General features: G+C 34.4%; 2 protein-coding genes across 2 annotated transcripts; one reads left to right on the forward strand and one right to left on the reverse strand.

Moving 5' to 3' along the window:
- Positions 1–1,298: 1,298 nt before the first annotated feature.
- Positions 1,299–2,561, reverse strand: LOC145738819 (uncharacterized). The gene is made up of 3 exons (XM_081993898.1): positions 2,360–2,561; positions 1,524–1,888; positions 1,299–1,481 (listed from the first exon to the last, which is right to left on the reverse strand). The coding sequence occupies exons 1-3, from the start codon at positions 2,559–2,561 to the stop codon at positions 1,299–1,301; spliced, it is 750 nt and encodes a 249-aa protein (XP_081850024.1).
- A 31-nt stretch (positions 2,562–2,592) lies between these two features.
- LOC145728045 (enhancer of split mgamma protein-like) lies at positions 2,593–3,739 on the forward strand. The gene has a single exon (XM_081977974.1). It carries the CDS (start codon positions 2,750–2,752, stop codon positions 3,374–3,376), a length of 627 nt encoding a protein of 208 aa, XP_081834100.1. The 5' UTR covers positions 2,593–2,749; the 3' UTR covers positions 3,377–3,739.
- The last annotated feature ends 17,805 nt before the right edge of the window (positions 3,740–21,544 follow it).

Consider the following 21,544-nt stretch of genomic DNA (forward strand, 5'->3'; position numbering starts at 1 on the left):
CCTCAAGGTATCTTCTAACATCTAAAGCAATATTAACAACAGATTTACCTAAAGATAAACCCTCTTTAACTGTTTTTATTCTTTGAACAATAATAATCTTCAGAAGAAAAAACCTCAGTTTCCAGTCCAAAGGTTTACTCTGTCTATCTCAGATTTATTAAGCCATTTGTACCAACATCCGGCAAAACGTTTTCACTACATTTAGTACAGGAGCTCTTGTTTGCCATATTGTTTTTAAATCATGCAACAAAATTGGTCCTCCTTTATAATGGAGTGTCATTTTTAAATTATGAAAATTAATCCTGAGAAGAAGTTTAAAGAAAACTTAGAAATAATCTTTATAGTATTTGAAAAAATCACTCTCCCTGACTTAAACTGTATTGTGTCGTTGTCTATCAGTGATCTTGTTGATTTTGTAAAACTGAAAAACTTCTGGGCATTCGAAATCCATAATAAAATGATTAGCTGAGATATTTGAAGTTGAATATCTCCTATTGAGGGATTCAGGAACAGGTATAACAGCATATAAAAGAGTATAGAGGCTAAAATGCTCATTGAGGAGGTACTCAATCTTTCTGAAACATCGCTTCTCTCAAGAATATAGATGATTATTATGATTTTCAATAATCGTTATTTTTCAGGGTTCGATTGCATCTTGCATCAGTGTAAGGTAACTGTCTCCATTAAGATTTGCAGATATGAAAAATGGTGCAGTAATATGATCCCTAAAAAATCTACACCAAATATTTAATTTTTGGAGATACTGAGTATGAAGCAGCAAAATCGTTAAAAATTGTTTTCTATTTGCCATGACATTTAGCAAATGCAAAGGAAAATGACTAAAATTGCTTTAAGATGAGTTTACACATGCAAATTGCGCCAATAAAAACTGTACAAGTATAATAAATTAAATTTGCACGTGTAAACATCGACTTGCATGCAAGTTGAATATTTGCATGCAGCCTTCTAATATTCATTGAGCCAGTAAAGACTTATCACTTGCGCCAATGGAAATTTGCAGGTGTAAACAACGTATACGACATATCCATGTAATCCAACTATGCTTGCCACGTTCAGCTTATGGCTATTCTCTTCTTCTTCTTCAATTCCTTATCCCTTTTGGACGTTGGCAATTAATATGGCAATTCGAACTTTATTAGCAGCTTGTCTAAAAATTGGATAGATGACAGGTCAAACCATTTCCTTAGGTTTTGCATCCAAGAGTTTCTTCTTCTTGCTCACTTTGCCCTGAAGTATAAGTATTCCAGTTTCCTTTTCTTTACCATGAATGTGACTTCTTACTGTTTGCCGATTCTTCTGAGTACTTCTTCGTTGGTGACGTGATCTTTCCAGGATATTCGGAGAACACGCCGATATATCCACATTTCAAAGTCGGAGATATCTTTTTCATAAGTTGTTCTGTCATGGTCCATGCTTTTACTCCGTATAGCAAAACGGAATGAATGTAGCATTTCATCAATCTAGTTTTTAGTGGTAGTGACACAAACAAAATTTGATCTTGCCTTCTCAATCCTGGATTTGATTTCCATGGCCATGTCCCATTGACTGTGAACAATTGTTTGGTTAAGTGTAAGTCTTTCTATTGGCATTCGTTGTTCGCTAATGCACATTCCTCTTAGTTTTAGTCCGAATTTTTCGGATATATCGTTCATCTTCTGTAATAGACTCTGAAGATCTTCAAAACTATTAGCTATAATGGTAGTGTCGTCCGCGTATCTAATGTTATTGATGAGTTCTCCATTCATCTTTATTATTCCCTCTGTGGCATCATGAAGCGGCGTCATCACAGATCGCTTGTAAATACATTGGTAGTATATGCATCCTTGACGGACTCCTTTTCTGATTTGAATGTCTTTCGATTCTCCAGCTTAATTTATCTTTGCAAATTGATTATCCATTATTCTCTTAGTAACTTGATTGAATTCAGCCAACAACCTTGTATATTCTATCGAAAAGAATTTATAGAAAGCACTTTAGTAATAAGCCAAGTATAATCTCCTTTAAAAATTATTTGCATTTTGGGTTATGTATCTGTCACGATTTGGTTTTAAGCAATTACTAATAATCGATATTCCAATTTCACTTTCTGCCTTCGTGTTATCAGTTAATAGCTTGACCATTAAATACGAAAAAGCGAAATGAAGATTATCTTTAATTCGACAAAAAACCGGAAAACCAGTTACTAAAGATATACAGACGTTTGGCGAGTCGAACAATGCCAATTAGTGGCCTAATAAGCAAATGTCTCTCAACCCCAAATACGATGATCCCTCGTATTTACTGGCAGCCTCCGCACAAGTGCCGTGGCCACTCGACATAATTCATTAACCGAACGTACCACCACGGTACCATTTAACGGAAAAAAAGGTCGATTCCAGTACGTAACTGCGTGATCCTGGTCGTGTGCGAGACAAAGAAGCCCCGGCGACAGAGACGGCACGAGGGCAGCTGCACGCGCTAACTCTGCCACAGGTGGCCGAAGTGTGGGAAAGATCAAGCTCCCGCGTTTCCCACGATCCAAAGCTACGACACATCGTCATGACTACACACCTGAACGACCTATAAAATGGCAGCCCCTTCCACTTTGTGCTTCATTCTGTTGTCGACTTTCGCGCAGTTCACTTCTCTCTAGTTCCGAGTGACGGTACCACCGCTCCGGTTCACAATCAACTTAGCGCGCGCCAATTTTGTTTTGTATTATTAGTCGCATACTCGTTTAATCACCGCAATGATGTCTACTGCAGTGACCGAGGAACCTCAACCAATCTCCCGAACCTATCAATACAGAAAAGTGATGAAGCCGATGTTGGAGAGAAAAAGACGAGCCCGGATCAATCGATGTCTGGACGAATTAAAAGAATTGATGGTGACCGCTCTGCAAAGCGAGGGTGAAAACGTCTCCAAACTGGAAAAGGCTGACATTCTAGAATTGACAGTGCGACACCTTCACAAACTACGCAGACAACAACGTCTCACCTACAATCCTATTGTGGACGCTGACAGATTCCGAGCAGGTTACACTCACTGTGCCAATGAAGTTTCCAGGTGTTTGGCTGCCACACCAGGAGTAGATGTTCACTTGGGTACCAAACTAATGTCCCACTTGGGACATCGTCTAAACGAAATGGATAAAGTGTCTCCACTAGTGATAAACGTGACCAACCCCTACACTCCACCAGGTTCACCAAACTTAGATAGTGTGACAACAACCACTTCATACGCCTTGCCATTAACTCCAGCCTCATCAACATCATCAAGGCAAACTCCATCACCAAGTCAGCCAATTGACTGTAGCACAAGCACTGGACTTTTAAAAGTTGCAATCCAAGGAGAAAAAATGTGGCGACCTTGGTAAATTTTTTGTGTCTCCTTCCATTGAAAGAAAGAAAGTTGAAATTGCTCAATTTAGTTTGTAAGACTCTGATAATCCTTTAACAAAAAGGTTTAAAGCTTTAATAATTTGTAAGTAGATTTGTTTGGATGACTTGGATGGATTTTTGATTGTTATCATTTTGTTGCAAACATTAGGTGTAATGGATTTTTTTATATTTATTTAGCATAGCAATACGATGTGATATTCATAATTTTTAGTTTGTACCTGTGATTTTTCTACTGATTGTAATAACATAACAATGTATTGCAAGCTCGACTGTGATACATCATGTGTAATATTCGTAATACCTTTGATAATAAAAATTACGATTGTTTGTTAACTTTACCTATTGGTTTTAATCATACCTTCTGCCTTTCAACAACCAAATGAACGTTAAACACTTCTTATCAAACTTGCAAATAGGACTTATATAATTTATGTAAAAAAAATATTATTTAAATGACTTTTGACCTGAATGACATATTTTGTTCGCACTTTTTACTGATACCTTTGCAAACCAGGTGCCTAGTGCCATCTATGAATCAATATGGATACTGCAGGTGGTTACAAAACATTAAACTTTGAGCACCAATTCAAATGCAAGAGACAAATTCTTGACATCAACGGTTAAATTGATTTAACTTCGTTTATAATAACAATAATAATTTAATTCGAGTGTTCTTGATAAGTTGACTTCCTTCAATATAAAGCACTGACTCATGTGACACTTCTTTTGTATTTTAAATTGTGTAGTTGTTTTTGAAACAGTTCTATACTTCATCATGTACTGAAAATGGGAACAAAGTATTAAGTCTGATCTGTCCAGTTGACTATGATGGCACTACTCTTAAATTCTAATGTTACCTAAAATCCACATATTTCACAAGACGCAGTAAATTTGATAATACAATTATTATTGTTTTTGTTAACTATTGGTATTGTTTCATAAAACATAAACTGCGGACTAAACTTTTTCGGCTAAAATATTTTGTTAAAAATGTTTAGTTTTGAGTAATATTAGAGTCATTCATCTAGAAGATATTCTGGTATGTTAGTATATGCAAAATATCTCTTAAACTAGTATATACAGAGTGACTGATGAAAACTTATTACAGTGTTTTTAAACACCCGACCTTTAACATATGTGCTTACACTTTTCGAAAAAACCTATATTTTATGAAAAAGTTAACTTTTTCCTTCAAATTGTCCTAAATTAGGTATTAACTTCAGTATTTTTCAAAGAATAACTTGTGTATGATTGTGTTATGGTAAGATAATTTTCGTTTAAAGTGTTCAAGAATCAGAACACTTGACCCCAAACATCAAAACCCATAGTTCCTGATAATTATCTGTAACTTATATTTGATGCTAATTGTTCTGATTAGCTAACACTCATACATTAATAAAGTAAATAAAAACCATACCATAACGATAACAACAAGCTAAACTTTCGATAAAATGTATTTTCTCATAAAATGATATCTGATCTAAATATGATAGATGATATCTGATAGAGTTCAAGCTGCAGGTGCATGAACTTTCAGTTCAAGTACTGACAAGAACGATTGATTGCAAAAAAAATGGATAATACTCAGATAAGTACTTTAATATATGGAAAATCAAAGTAAACTGGCATAACGTTGAAAAAGCATGAATAAGTAAGTGGTTTGGTTTGGTGGGAATTTTAATCTGATTTAGGGTAATTTTGGAACTTTAAAAAACAGATTTTTAAAGCGTGTTTATAATCGTTAGTAGAATCCAAATATGGAATTAAAAAACGGTGTTACCATTCAAAAAACAAAAATATTTTAAATACCCAGTTTTTGGGTCAATGGTATAGCTCAGGGAAATCCCAGTTACATGTTTCTAACCATACAATATTTTGATTCTTGTCTTTACATTTTAACTTTATAGCAGGTTTTGATCCAGCAAAACACATTTTGTTGGATTCAACTGAAACCGTAATGTTTCTACTATATTTTTTTTCTTCAACTGAACCTGAAGACCCTGAAACAATCACCAAAAGGTCGTTAAGAATAAAAAAGCAATCTGATTGTAGATCGTTACTGAAAATACCTCTAGCAGCTTTATAAATAATTACCCGACCAGCCCACATGTCGAAAGCGAACATTCCCACATAAACGATCATAAAGAAGTGTTTTGAAGCGAAAAAAGTTGTAAACAAACGCGTGCTTGGCATCGGACCGAGACACGTTCCCACGGTCAGAAGGAAATGCCTTCGGTGTTGGAAAGCCAGCACATGCGGGCCTAATATCGCGGCAATTAACATGGCGATTGTTTAGTTTTATGTTGTGTGTACTTGTCGGTCTAATCCGCCTAATCGAGCGGCTTCAAACCCATTAAAATGATTAACAAGGCGAAACCAAGTTCAGAATCCTATACCTTTCCACTTGGCAGATAGCAACACTATGAATAGTTGCAGGCACATTATCACCAATTGAGGAAAACAAAAACCTTGAAATGGAGAAACGCCATAAAATCACCTATACTACTTTGTTCTTATGGAATAGGTAGTTCGAATAGTTTGCTGACATAGTGTGAAAAGTATCACTTTTTTGCACTAACTGCATTTAAACTGCTCTGATCCGCTGTTTAACGGCCTTACCATTGTGACCACCTAAGATATTGTTATAATAACAACCAAAATCGCATAACAACTTGTTACTATTGATTTTTCAGATGATTTTCCTGTAAAATTTGGATAGTTATTTATTTTCAGTGAAATCGACGATGAGGAATCTAGTAATTCATTAGAAGTACACATTTGATTTTATTTTCCATCATACATTTTCCCCACAAATTACGAGTAAGCCGGAGGTTTTTGAGAGATACTGAAAAATCCATTCACATTGACTGCAGAAATATTAAAAGATGTATCTCAATTGTGAATACCGATTATCGCGGGAATGTGCTTTAGATGTGGTTGCTGGAACATCTCCACATTTAAGAATACAAAGAGCAGAAATTGCAAAGTTTACAGAGTCCTACCAACTTTACACTTATTGGCTCAAGGAAGTTATTAGAAGTGTGTGGGTGTATGACAGACTCTCTCCAAGTATTTAAAACAAGACATATCTGTAATTGTTAATCATTTAAGTCGGAACATACAATTTCCAACAACAGAAGCACAAAATACAGAAAAACAAGGATGATAATAATAGATTAGGAGTAAAGAGTGAAGATAGGCACAGACTGATTATTAACAATGCCTTAACAGGTTGTGATATTGTTAATTTGAATTAACAAACAGGTCACCACGGTAAGAAAGATATTGTTCAAACTGTCTTTAAATGTATTGTTAAATAAAGACATTGTTACATTAACAAGGTCTCACAATAGTATGTTGTTTAACCTACTGTTTAGTGTGCATAGCAAAATTTGACCTAGTTAAAAAGTAGCAGAACAATTTTTTGGAAGCGTACGTTGGTCATCTCACCATCATCATTTCTATAAAAACAAACAATAAATATTGGATATTGTTCATAACAAAAAAAGTTGAATTCTGTTAACCATGTTTTAAAGAACTGCTTTATAAACCAGTGGTCTAAGGTTCGCATAACTCGCCAGCTAGATCGCCAGATCTAAGTCTACTGGATTGTTTTTAAGGTTGCTTTACTTCTTGCCAAAAGTAGGAGGACAAAGTGTTTCAAGAACTGTCACATTTACAAATCGACCCAATTTAGACATTAGAAAACTGAATAAACCATAAATATACTGGGAAGCATTAATTTTAGAACATTTATGGAAGATCTACAACATCTGTGCATCGTAAATATCAATTTGTGAGGTAATAAGGCTAGAAAGTCAGTAGGTGAAAATTCAAATCTCTTCCGTATAGGTTATGTATACTGAAACATCTGTCAATTAATAATTACTTAGCCAAAGCACTTGATAATCTACTTTTAACTACTATGCAAATGTTTTACAACCTGAAAGAGTCTATACCTGCTACCTGCTACTGCAAATGTTTGCAGATTCCTCGCTACTGCCGATCGAATGGTGTTTGCTTAAGCTGTAAAAGAGAACAAACTCTTTATGTTTCTGCAAGGAGTTGTACTCAAACAATTTTCTATTTATGAATGAAAAATGGTCGGTACTTGAGTTTTCCACGTTTTCAAGTATAAAGCCATTCATGCATCTGTTGTCTGCTGTTTAAATAAAGTTACAAGAACGAAAATAGAATGTGGGTTAAAAATATGAGTTCATTCAACGTTGTGTTAAATAAATGACAGTACACATATGCGTATACTTATGAAGGGATGTGAACATATGCCAACCCCTAGAGTATATGTCGGATCGTGGGAACGTGTGTTTAGCACGCGTTACAACCCCCCGATTGTTGACTCTTTTTTATCGCACCCTACTGAATTTAATGAGGTTCAATTCACCGGAGAACACTTTTTTGCAAGCTATAATTTTTTATACAAGGTGTGTGGGAATGACTAAATAATTTCCAAATAGAACTGTTAATTACAAAGGCGAAATAGTATAGTGGGCTAAAAATTAATATGCCTAAGTTGTATCATCATTTTTAATATTTCAAAAAGCATTTTGTTTGTTTCACAGACTAATAAACGACAAACAAATATTATTCAATAATAGAGTCAATTTACAAACATTAGTAAATATTCAAAGGCAAACTAGAAAGCTATCATAATAAAATCAATAAGGACAGCTGAAACAATAGCAATGGAAGACATTCTAGACCTTCCATCATTCACAGAAACTCTTCTGTTGTTATATATTAACAGATGACGGAACATAAAAAACACATCATTCGGTTCAGAACTCGTAGATCGACACAACATAAGCACAAGCATGGCATAAAATCTTAACACTTGAGATACACAAGTCAATTTATAGATCCATAAGCAAAGCAGAAGATTATACAACATAACAGCAGATTTGGCCAAGTTTCAACTTTTGTATTGTACTTGTGTCTAACCAATGAATATTTTCATGGTGAATAGGAATCTTGTTTCGTTGACAACATTGACAAAAAGCTATGGTTATGCTGTGTTTGTGTTATGCTTATGTTGTATTGTGTCGATCTATAAATCCAACTTCTCCAGCTTTAGTATGCTAATTCTGAAACGTTTTAATTTTTTCAAGTATACAGTCTAAACATCCAGTGGTGTCATATCTGGACTTCAAGGAGGCCATCACCCAGGATCATAGCGCTTTATGTATTGGTTAGGATTTCGCTGATTCTTCAATGCTGCAATTGCTTTGCCATTTGAGCACCGGGCTGTCCATTTGTAACCTTACCATTTGGCTAACAGAAGGTAGAAATTGTTGTAATTCACTACGTTTCTCTCGTGAAACATATTCAGATCGAGGAAGCAAATCGGACAGTCTACAATGAATCCCGTTTATCTCGTCTTCTTGTTTGAGGATTTACCAGTCAACTTCCGACAATCCGTCAAGAGGCACTTTTTGCTTTAACTCCAGAATCTTTTTTTTTTGTCAGATCTTTTGTTATCATAAAGGTTCTTTAGATAAATCGAACAAATCTGTTGGGTATATGTGGCTTCATTAGTCTACATTGCTGCATCTACTGAATTTCCTTCTATAAACCAGAGAGGCTTTGTAGAAATTGATGGGACAATGGCTAATGCCATGTTGAACCCGCTGAGTGCGCTCCTGTTTAACATGGTGGTAGACGAGGCTTTATGTTTGTTGGACAGTCTAGGCAGAGGTGGTTCACTAGACAATGAGGGTTCAGTTAAATGCCCAGCAGTCGCCTTTGCGGATGACTTAGTGATCTTCGAGGATCAGGACAAATACATTCCGCTCGATCTGGCAATGATGGATGGTTTCTTCGGAAGACGCGGAATGCAGTTAAACGTTGGCAAGTGCTCCCTACTATCCGTAGCACTTGGTGCCCCGAACCAAGAATGCCATAAAAGTCAAGGACGATTTTTAAAGTTTGGAAACATGTATTTGGTGTGATAAACAAAACAACAATTTTGACATAGTGATTTGCTGCAACAATTGCCCAATTTTGTTTGATCTGAATCTTGAATTCAATTCGAAGATACTTCTTTTAATCGCTTTTAAGTGCGTGATTCGTTCTATTGCCTTCGTAACTACTACTCTATTCTTCTACGTAGTTCTTCATCGCACAATCTTCCTATTAACATGAACCTCTTTACACACTTATTACAGTTTTATAGGTTAACGTTAGTGTTTTCCAACCATATGTTAAAACTGGGATAATACACTAGACAAACGCTTGTTCTTTGGATTATATTGGTACATCTGACTTTAACACATGCCTGTCAAAGGCATCAGAAATAAATCTAATTGTTCTTCTGAGTTTGCAGGTCTGATTATCTCTTCCTAGTTGAATTTCGTGTTCCAGATATGCGGAAAATATTACGTTTTCAAATTCTCTTTTATTATGTCATTAGATTTGTCCTAAATGCTTGACTTCGTGAGCCTTGACAATACTTTTAAGCATATTTTTGGAAAACTGCGGATCTGAGATCGTTTCACTCATCTATCGGCTGGAAATCAGCACGGCCAAACGTAGGTAGTTTAGCATTTCTCCAGTTATTATTTGTACAGAGTGGCGCAAAACTTTTGAAGAAAGAAAAAAAAAAGGAAAAAGTTTTTGAAAAACTTATTTAAGGTGCTAAATGTACACTACAACATTGGAAATGTCTGTTTTGCCGGATGCATTCAGCAAGTCGGTTTTGAAAATTGTGCATGACCTGGTGCAAAGTGTCAGGCGTTATTGCTTCGATCTCCTCTGTAATTCTTGTTTTTAAAAAGGGTAGGGTTTTGGGATGTGTATTGTAAACTACATTCTTTAAGTAACCCCATAAATAAAAATCGCATACTGGTAAATCGGGGGAACGAAGCGGCCAAACAACATCACCGTTCCTGGAAATGACGTGATTTCCAAACAGGCGCCTGACCGCTGCCATTGATACTGTTGCGGTATGTGCAGTTGCACCGTCTTGCTGAAACCAAGTGTTTTCCATGTCAATGCCATGTACACTGTGAATTTTTGCAACCAGAAATGTCTCAAGCATGATAACATAACTGTCACTGTGTTTCTCTGATCATCTTCAAAAAAACATGGCCCTATTACCCCTCGAGCAGAAAGTGGACACCATACAGTTTAGGGCTGTGCAGAGGACGTTGATGAAGAACAGCAGGATTTTGTTGTGCCCAGTTAACGTAGCCATTTTATTACTAAATCTCCAGTGCTGCTGTACAACTTGCCCTGCTCCTCGCGTGTCTGTGCACCTCGCAGCGCTGCCAACATCACATCCAACAGTTCCCATCTTTTTGCGCCACCCTGACACTTATATTGTCTAATTCGATCTTTTTAAACATAATTATTTTCTATTAGAGTTTTGAAATGTTTGAACAAAATTGTATCAATTTGTCCTACGCGTTTTTCATCTTAAACTTATTTGTTACCGCATGTAGTTATTACCTCCAGATCTGTAAGTTGTTTAAGATGGTATGTGAAGTTTAAGAATAAGATTGGCGCTAGAGTTTCAGTAAACAAATAAATAGTAAAATATTGCCCTCGACAGTATTCTGCTTGCACATATATTTTAATTTGAGTTACAAAGGTGCCTTTGTCTAATACAATAGTAAATTCACATTTATTTAAAGCTCCATTTAAACTCGTGTTTAGTAAGTGTGTAATCTACAAGAATAATAATAACTCAGCTTCAATAATGGAGGTCTTTAATTGCTAGATAGGAACGTACAACGCTAATTAACTAGATTGGTTGATTACCGTTAATTTAGCAATGGTTGTTTACATCTATTAGTAAAAACGGCTTTTGAACGATTGATATACTGGTAAATGGGACTCAAATTTGAAAGTCAAGAAAATTATTCTGGTCATAGATATGTTACATTTTTTTGCTTTAAGCAATTTTCATAATGAAAATTACCTTTAAGTGGTTATTAATTTCATCTTTTTCACCTTAATTTAGATGTAATACTATTAAATCAATGATGTTTATCGTTAAAGGGTCATCTAGAGACACGTTTACCCATCATAAAAAGAACCTAATCTAAATCACATCAGACAACTTTTTTCGTCAATTAGATCGGATATCGTGTCTTCTATTACGTCCCACAACCTGTCGAGAAAAACCTTTTTCTCCCACAGTTTTTCAAGACATTCCGTTCGCGTTGCGGATTTAAATCTACCACTTTAAAGCAGGATGCGATGGAAAAACCCACAACTTAAACTGGAAAATTGGTTTTTGCGATATGTCTTATTTAAATGAGCGATAATTATGCTGAAACAAAACCGGCGTTTGGCGGCCCGATTCGAAATACTCGAGCCATTTCCTTTTGACCGTGGGAACGTGCTCTTTCATGTGTCGTGAAGCACGTGTTGACTATTTAAAAACAATGAATCGTGTTTGTAGACAAACCACTACGTTTCCATACTTGTGAAGGATCTAAATGGGTTCCAGGTATGGTTGACGCGTTTATTGCTTTTGAACGTGTTCCAGAATGCTAACGTACCTAGATTTTGGCATAATATACACACGCACTAGTAAGCAATATCAGTAGTTTTGTATTTGATTATTTCAAATCAAAGTAATTTTTATTCGATATATTTAAAACCCATTTTTGTCACTTCTTACTTTTGGATTTCTTAAACCAAAAATTCTCAATTTTTTGATTTACTGATTTAAACAGTTTTTACGTGATTACCACTACATAACACAATTTGGGTCGTGTTTGGTTCCATCAACAAAAAGTGTTATCCCAAGATCTTTGTGTTCAAAATAATCGAAAACGGGGATTGGGAGTTCTCGGAAAATTGTCCTAAGCTCAGGGAAATCACAAACTCACATTTTGTGCCATTTGTGTTTTTGTCAAGACGAAGTTGTAGATTGGTAAGGGGTGCTCAAAAAAAGCCAATCCAAGATTTTGATGATATTTAACACAAAACCTACTTAAATTAGGACAATTTAGGTCAAGTTTATTCAATGGATGGCAACATTCAAAAAAACTGTTTTCTATGACTGTTAAAAAATATGCTAATTACTGACTAGTTTTGAACAGAAAATAACACCCATTACCTACACAAAGCACAAAACTACTAAACACATTGAAAAAGTAACAACATAACATTTTTAGCACATGTAACATTTGGTTGTCTATTTTTGACTTAATATTAGTCTATTTTTAAATATGACAACCGTCAAAAGCCTCTCCATAAAGCTGTAAAGCCACAAAACACTCTTAAAATACAGTGAAATCAGTATAAACAGTACCAAACGTATTTTAAGAAATATTTTATAGCTTTATGAGTAAAATTTTGACAGTTATGACATTTGGCCGTCGGTTTCAGCTCTATACTAAACCTGAAAACTGTCAAATTCAATTGAAGGTACAAAACAACGAAATATACTTGAAAAGTAACAAAATCAGTTAGACTTTTGGTTGAATGCATCATCGGTACATTTTTGGCATTTATAACATTTGGCTGTGGGTTTATATTAGTATGACAATCGTCAAAATCTTCTCTATAAAGCTGTAGAACTACAAAACAGTCTTAAAATCCAGTAAAATCAGTATAAACAGTACCAAACGTATTTTATAGCTTTATGAGTGGAATTTTGACAGTTATGACATTTGGCCGTCAGTTATAGTTCTGTCCTAAACCTGCAAACAGTCAAATTCGATTCCTTGTAAATACAAAACAACAAAACATGTTTAAAAAGTATCAAAATCAGTGTGACTCAATTTACTTAAATTTTTTCTATAGCTGTCAAATTGTCCAGTACCAAACCGAACAATAACAGGTGACGGCGATTGTCACGTTGACAGCAGAAGATATTTGTTACTACAGTCGTAGAAAAAGTATTATTCACGTTACTCCATGTAATGGCTGTTACTCACTTGATGATTTACGACACTCGCCTTTACTCCAGTCGCAAACTTTATTTTCGTGAGTAATAGATATCATTACAAATGCTCGTTGAATAATACACTATTTTGTCACATTATTTGAATCAACAAAGATTCACTGCATAACAATACAACAAACAACAAAGTAATCTTCTTGTTTTTTATAATGTAAAGTTTCAGAACTGTTACCTCTATCAAAGGTAAAAAAAAGGTATTATTTTTATGGTTTTACTGGGTATTCTTAGTTATTTGGCAACCGTATACCGGTTAAAAATGTCATTTTATTCTGGACTGGTTTTGATAGAATATTTCTAGTTCTATTCCTATCCTACCTGTTCTTATAAACACTTCTGCATCATAAGTATAAGAAAAAGTGCAACTTTCTGCACTTTTACAGTGGTATCTGTGCTCTCATTCAGAATACCGTTTACTATAAACGATAACCGAAATAAAGTTGTCGTTTTACAAATTTAAACATTCTTCTCAAGTACAATTAAAGCGTACAATCCTCAAGGGAATCAGGCATCAAATAAAAACATTTCTTTCAATGGGAACGTGGTTTACTACACGTTACAAAGTACAAAGCTGATCAAATGAGAGAACAGTAAAGATGTTTGCGGTAAATTAATCAGTTTTTATTGGCGGACGGCAAAAAGAAAAACAATTGGTTTTAGTGTAATTTTTGTGCGAGACTTCGGACGAGTAGTTTCGACCAAACTGGTCAGCCTTGATTAATCTTGCGTGGAAGCGTACCAAAAATTTCTCAGGTTCATTATTGCATTGCAATAGTTTGCTATGATGTGGAATTCCGCATGACGAAATCGAATTTCGGCTATATAAATGAAATTGAAACCTAGGAAAATCTGACACCAATTAAAACTTAATTCCAAAGAGTATCAAAAAAATTATTTATAAAACAGCTCGTTATTATTTGAGGAAAAAAAGTGTCAAAATTTGCTCTTTATTTTAAAGAATTTTAAAGAACATAGACACTTGACACATTGTTAGTTAAATACCTAATTGTTTGTGAAGAGTAAAATCGATCGACCTATCACCAAGAATATTCTTTTTGTCATTTCTAAGTTTATGTTTATCACTACAATTCGAAGAATACGTACTCATAAACGTGCCTTACGTGCCTACGTCATTCAAGATCTTTTAATGTTGATATAAGCACTGTTTAAAGAGTAAAATTGGGACAAGTTGGCTTGTTGAAATTTGGTTTACCCACACTTACAAAATTATCGATTACTATACAGGGTGGTAACAAAAAGAAATAAGCACATTAATAGCTATTTATGTAACCAGTTACGAAAAGTTCGATTTTGTGTAACGAATGAATGTTTGTAGGGCGAGCGCAGCGAGGTCCTACAATTTGAATGAGTTACACAATAAGACATTTTCGAAACGTGTTGAATACATGATTTTTTCTAATTTTGACCAAAAAGCTGTGAAAACCATCTTTTAAAGTGATTTAACACAAATATTCACTTTCATAGCACCTTGTATAAACTGTGACAACGACATGTTATGATGGATGTCGCCCATATGTTTCTACGGAAATGCATAAAAACAGGGAGTGATGAAATGAACTTTTCATAACTAGTTACATAAAGTGATACTTTTCGTAACTAGTTACGAAAAGTCAGTAATCAGTTTTGAAAAGTGTCACTTTATATGCCAAAATTAGAAAAATTAAGTTTGTTTGAAAAAACATTTTCTCTTATAAGTTTGGGAAATTAAATGAATTTAAAAAATCAGCGTAAGGACAATTTTTGCAAATTAGTGTATGTAAACAAAAATTTATTTCTCACTGCTCTCAAGCAAATCAGTGAGGCAAATGTCATAATTGACGTAACTTTTTTTTTGTAAATACATCAGTATTTACGCGTAACTAATACTAATCCTGAAATGTCGTAAAAACAGGTTTTAATGGATTTTGTTTTTGTTAAATATTTAGACAGCCGATTAGGAGATAAATATATTGTTTTGTTTCTTTAAAGCTACTTTCTCAGTTTTAAGAAAATAACATAAATGATTTATGTGCTAATTTGCAGTAATGACATAACTTTACAGTAGTTTGCCATATAAAAAAAATCATTCATTATAATTTCGACAGGTCCAAATACCTGAAAAGCCCTAAAATTATCCTTAAGTATCCATCAATCCTGCTGATTTTATTAAAAAGCAGTAAAATGACTAATGTAATATTACTTTAAGATATATGGGTAAAACAGATTAATTAGCAGGATCATTTTTAATTAAGTAACATCGCTATGATATTACACAGACAAGTGGCAATAATGTAACAACAACGGAGGATTGTTATGATGTTTTAAGTCATCTTCATTACTACACTGGGAATAGTAGAAAATGCAAATTTTAAAGGTAGCATAAAGGAGTAGTGTACGACAGTTTTGAATAAGAAAATTGGTTTTACATTATACAGGATTTGTCAAAATTAGGGACTTTATCGTTAAACACAAAAATCATTCAAAACTAATTTTTTAAATAAAATAATTTTTGGAAACAGAAGAAAAAGATCTATCCATTAATCAGAAAATATACAAAGTATTCAATTAAAAATTTATCTTTAAACTTTGAATTTTTTTATTTTTGCTATGATGTTATATTTCATTCAATAACATTTTCTGATCATTTAGCAAAAGCCCTACAACTTTTGTATTAACAGTCTGTTCCGTATCTGTAAAAGCAAAATCGCCACAAGCTAATTTACAAAATTTACTGTCAATATGACAATTTATACAGTGTGGACCATAAGTAATGGAGCATAGAGCTACAGCATATCCTGACAGCCTGCAAGCAGCTTTCAGCTTGCTGTTTTCTCCTAACCAATCTCATTCTACGAGCAGTGTTGTGATTTACTTAAATGCTGCACATGTGGACTTATTCGTTACACTTATGAGAAATCCTAGTGTTTTATTTTCTGTTTTCCCAACACTTCCAAGTCGATTTTAAGTACAACTTCAGCTGAGTTGAGGTTTGCATGTGAGACATTAGGTGCAAGATAACACAAGCTAAACTCAACTTATCTAAGCTGTCTTTAAACTCAACTTAACCAATGTTAGCTAATATCCCTGTTTTTATATTAGTTTCAACTATATTGACATTTGTCTTTTTCCATATAATTCTTAATTATCAGCCACTTTTTAGTTTTTTTCTAAATTGGTTTATCAATTTATCTGAAAATGATTAAAAGTTACACATATTTTTTATTCCAAATAGAAATTTTTTTGAAGTCATTTTCATCATGTTCTACTTCTGAATGATCAGATTATAAAATGTATACTGTTTTGAGATTAAATCTTAAATAAACATTTTTAGAATCGTGCAAAAGAGTCTGCTTTAAAAAAGGATGTCAGACCAAATTAGCTTTTTTCTATAATCAAGATTTTAATAATTGACACGTCTTTAAAAGTTCCTGACATTGTTTAAGTATTTACAGAATTTAAGCATGTCTTCAACTAATTATGTATATTTGTATTATGCTTGTTTCCCCAACACTTCCAAGTCGATTTTAAGTGTAACTTAAGCTAAGTTAAGGTTTGAATGTGACAGATCAGGTGCAAAATAACACAGTCTAAACTAAACTTATCTAACCTAAGTCTAAATGTCCTTAAACTCAACTTAGCCAATATTGGGGTCTCTCTGAACTGGTTGTTGAAAATCTGATGGGATAATAAAAAAAACTTATCAAAGCTGTAGAGGATCACACTATCAAACAAAGTTTGCTCAGTGGATATCATAATTATGAAAGAAAGGAATTTTCTACCATCCTGTATATAGTAAATTTATCATCTTGGGAATATAAGTTTTAGCAGGAACAATATTCTTAGAAGATACCATAAAAGACATTACACTCAAGATCCCTCGGCACTTCTTCTAAACAATCGCCATTGTTTTATTTCCCAAGAAAGGTTCAAATGTTTGAAACACCGTAGAAATAAATTATTATTTCACGTTATTTCCTATTCAGTGTGCGGTTGGAAGAAAAAAACGAGTTTAGAACGCGTGCTAAGCCACGTTCCCACGATATAAAAGGAAACGTGCTGGCTTGAGTTTCAGATATCTGCGGGGTCACGATTACGAAGCCAAAGCAATTTCAATTATGACAGTTTGATAAGTTATGGTACTAATTCGAAACGAAACAGATTAATTTCTTTGCGTTTTAGTAGTGGGCGGATCTCGTGACAGACCGACTATGTACGTCAGCAACTTTAGTTTCAAGTCACGTAGTTAGTTACATTCTTCCACATCTTCATTGTTTTTTTTTTGTTTCTGTTGCCCTTTGTGAATTACCCCTTATGAAGCTTAGATGACAAGTAAGTGTTGCCAAGTGGCCGAAACTGGATAATAGGTTAGTTAGTTTTATAGAGAATGGCCTTAGAAGAGTTCTTAAAATGTTGTTAACAAAAACAAAACAAAAAAAAATAAACTGAACTTTATTAGATCATAGTTTATATCCTAAGATTATTTGTAAAGGTGTTGTACAGGCTCCATTTGTGTATTATTTTGTTGACAAATAAAGTTTATTATTAATTTATTATAAGGACTAAACCTTTACATATCCTTTGTACGGTGCTTTTATCCAAATTTTTTCACTTCGTTTTCTTTGCTTTATAATATTTTGAATTTAAATATAAAGTATCTAAGGTTACCACACTTTAGCAGAAGAAGCAGCAAACCGTTTCTCCACATTCAAAATCTAGGATAATAGCACCTCTTTTGTAATTGCTCCCTTTCCTATAGGTACCTTTTTTAAAATTGTCGATGTCTATCAATTCCTTCTGGTATACACTTTTGCTTTCTTCTGGTAGCAGACATAAGGTTGTTTTTCGAACTTAGTCGTTAGATTTCAGCAGGACTAAACAGATTCTCAACTTTCCAAACAGTTTGGGTGGCGTCTTGACGAATATACCAATGTTTGTTATATACCATTTCAAATCTTTCTACTTTTAGCTCAATATCATTTTTGAATGGGTTTAGCAGTGGTCGTGGATAAAAGGTTGAACTAAATTCAGGGATTAACGTTCTTTAATCCTTTATTAACTAAAGGCTTGTTAATCCCCTTACATAAATAATAACTATAACACCATATTGTCACACAGGATCTAGCCTTACCTAGAGACATTCCCTGAACGTCTCCTCCATTTAATAAGGGCTAATAAATAAAGGGTTATTTAGTAACGTCATTCACTAATGTCCTGAATTTTTGAACAAAAACTTATTCGTTACATCGTTACACAAAATCCAACTTTTCGCAACTGGTTACCAAAATTGCTGCAGATAAGGTCACAATATGCCCACTCACGGTACATAACTATCAACTATCGATACTCAACCAAAAATCAAACTTGAGGACGTTTTTACGAAACTTTACGTTTCTTGATTAGATTCAAATTGATCACTTTGCGGGCAGTATAAATCACAAATTCACAGGCAAATCAGTCCCCATCGCTGGAGTACAGAGGTTACTGGCGTTCCAGCCCTTTGCTAGGAGTATGAAACGTTAGATATTTTAGCACTAAGGACCCTTTAGAAAGCACGAAGAGAATAAGACTCCTGAATCTCGCTCAAATGAAGCAATCTTTAGATGAGTAAAGTAGTAGTAGTTGAAGTAAACTGGGTTTGTTGAATAACATAAAGTCGTGTCCACAGAAAGTTTAATTGGATTTTTAAACCATAAAATGCCCTACATGTTTCGAGCGTTAGTAGTTGGAGAGTAGTTAAGTGGGATTAAGTTTCAATCTATGGAATGACAGCTACCTGATAAGTCCACTTTACAAGGTATGCTTCTTTTTGAAATGTAATGTAACATCTCTTAACAATTTTTCTTCTAGCCCCTGAAGATGAGCTGCTACTGCGCTCGAAACATGTAGGGCATTTTATGGTTTAAAAGACCAAATACTCTGGAGACGACTTTGTGTTATTCAACAAAACCAGTACCTTTAGAAGGTCGAAAAAAGCATTGTTCTGCAGCATATAACCTGAAAGAGAACATTTCCATAAGATTTACCCCTGTTGCAAATACAAAACACTCAAATGCGCACTAGCGAGAACACTTAGGCCCAGTTGTACAATCACAGTTTAAATGGTTCAGTTAAACTGCGATTGGTAGCTGAACTTTGCCATATATAATACATTGCTGTCAGTGACATTTCTGACTTGAACCAGTTTCTCTACAAAGAGCACTATGAACAAGCTGGAAGCATTCGAGTTGTGGGTCTATAGGCGTGTACTGAGGATTCCATAGACTGCAAGAAGAACCAACGATAAGGTCTTGAGAATAATCAATAAAGACCGCGAACTGTTAGACCCCATTAAACGTCAAAAAACAGCATACCTGGGCCACGTAATACGCAACGAGAGATACCAATTCCTGCAATTGATATTTGTCGGCAGGAAAAAGATGTCATGGCTCTGCAACGTTAGGCAGTGGACAGGACTGAGGACAATTCAAGAACTAATGCATACCATACGAAATAGGAAAGAGTGGACAAATGTGATCGCAAACATCCATTAATGGACAGGCAGCAGAAGAAGAAGAAGAATCAAAACAAATCAAACTTATACAGCTGAACTGGAGATGACAGGCGGTCCCGAAGATATTTACCAAAAAAGATATATTTTTTTTCAACTTAACACTCTGTATCTTGAAAAAAAGAGCATTTAAAAGTTTAGGTTTATAGACACTTTTTCTCATATTTTTGGATATACTATCTCTCCTTACTGTGTGTGACACCAATTCAGGGATATCCTCTATATCTCATATTTACTTCATAACATGAAAAGGGCTTTCGACCGTTTTGTCTTCCTGCCTTTCTGTATTATTTTTTTGGTTGCTCTTCTTAAATATAAAGTAAAAAAATCATGAATCAAACATCAAGAAACAAGGTTAATTAAACTTTAATAACTCCAACCCTGCCTTCACTTCTAATAAGCGATGATGAATAACCTACATCATTTGTCTTTGTGCGGCAAATTCCTCGAGGATAGGATAGTTAAAACCTCAATTGCACCACGTCGGCATGTTCAATAACCCGCTACATGGCACCGGGGTCAACTACATTATTATTCAGTAGGCTGTTAGAGTGCTTTGAACGCGTGCTATCGCACGTTCCCACGGTCAAAAGAGAGTCAACCTTCCGGGGATCGACTTATATAGTGGCATCTGCTTTTCATTATCATATTTTATAAAACAGTTAACCCAGAATAATAAACTGTATTTACAGTGAAGAAATCTTCATTCCAAATTAAGACACTCTTTTCAGTTATTACCTTTTGATTATACATGAGTGTGATGGTAATGTCTTCTTGTTATTCAGCTAAGAATAATTGATGTACGCTATGCTACGTGCTAATCCTATTACCTGCCATTACACGTTTTAATTCTTTTTTTAGAAATTTAAATTTACTTTCACTATTTTCATTAAATTGGAATTTTTAAATAATTAGAAATCAGCTGCTGAAAAGTGATGATTTAACAAGAAAGAACATAATGTGTACTGTCCATAACAACCTAATAACAATGACAAAGAACTAAACTGTGAACAAAGAAAGTACTTGATGAAATCAATGAAACGTACGAACCAGAATGTGTTTTCTGTAGATTCCTAATTTGTCCCCTAAATTGCACTAAAGAATAATTCAGTTCTTCCAAGTTTTCTGTTTGCCAGAACTGTTAAAATAAAAGAATTTGCGCTGTAGTTTGTTCTGTGGAACGGAACATGGAACAAATCGTTTAGCTGAGTGGTTTTGGATGGTACATGTAATGAATTCTCTGAGCGTAGATCAGGACAATTAAATAATGGCTTTACAATCTGATAAAGTCGGATTTAAGCCTGCTTGTTACCCCTGTTTCACAATGTTTCAATCTCCAGAACTGCTTAAGCAGATCAGCTTAACAAAATCCAGCGAACAAAAATCCCAAGTTCTACTTCACGTTATTATGATCCTTTGGGAACCGATTTCGGTTTACCAGGCCATCATCAACACTCAAATCTGACGAATGAAAGGCAATAATCGACTCAAAAGAGTCAATGCTGGTAAAGTGGTGAAGAAAGACAATAATGCTACTTACTCATCAGATCCAGGTCTTAAAACTAACGCAATGGCATAGAAGATTTTTTATTTAAGCAACTTTGACTCTATTAGTAATATTTGGCCTTTTTGTTGATTTTTTACTACTCTTCGTCTTCATATCAT

Source organism: Ips typographus, linkage group LG1 (genome assembly GCF_016097725.1).
Source record: "Ips typographus isolate SLU linkage group LG1, UJ_Ityp_2.0, whole genome shotgun sequence".
In the NCBI taxonomy this organism is placed as follows: Eukaryota; Metazoa; Arthropoda; class Insecta; order Coleoptera; family Curculionidae; genus Ips; species Ips typographus.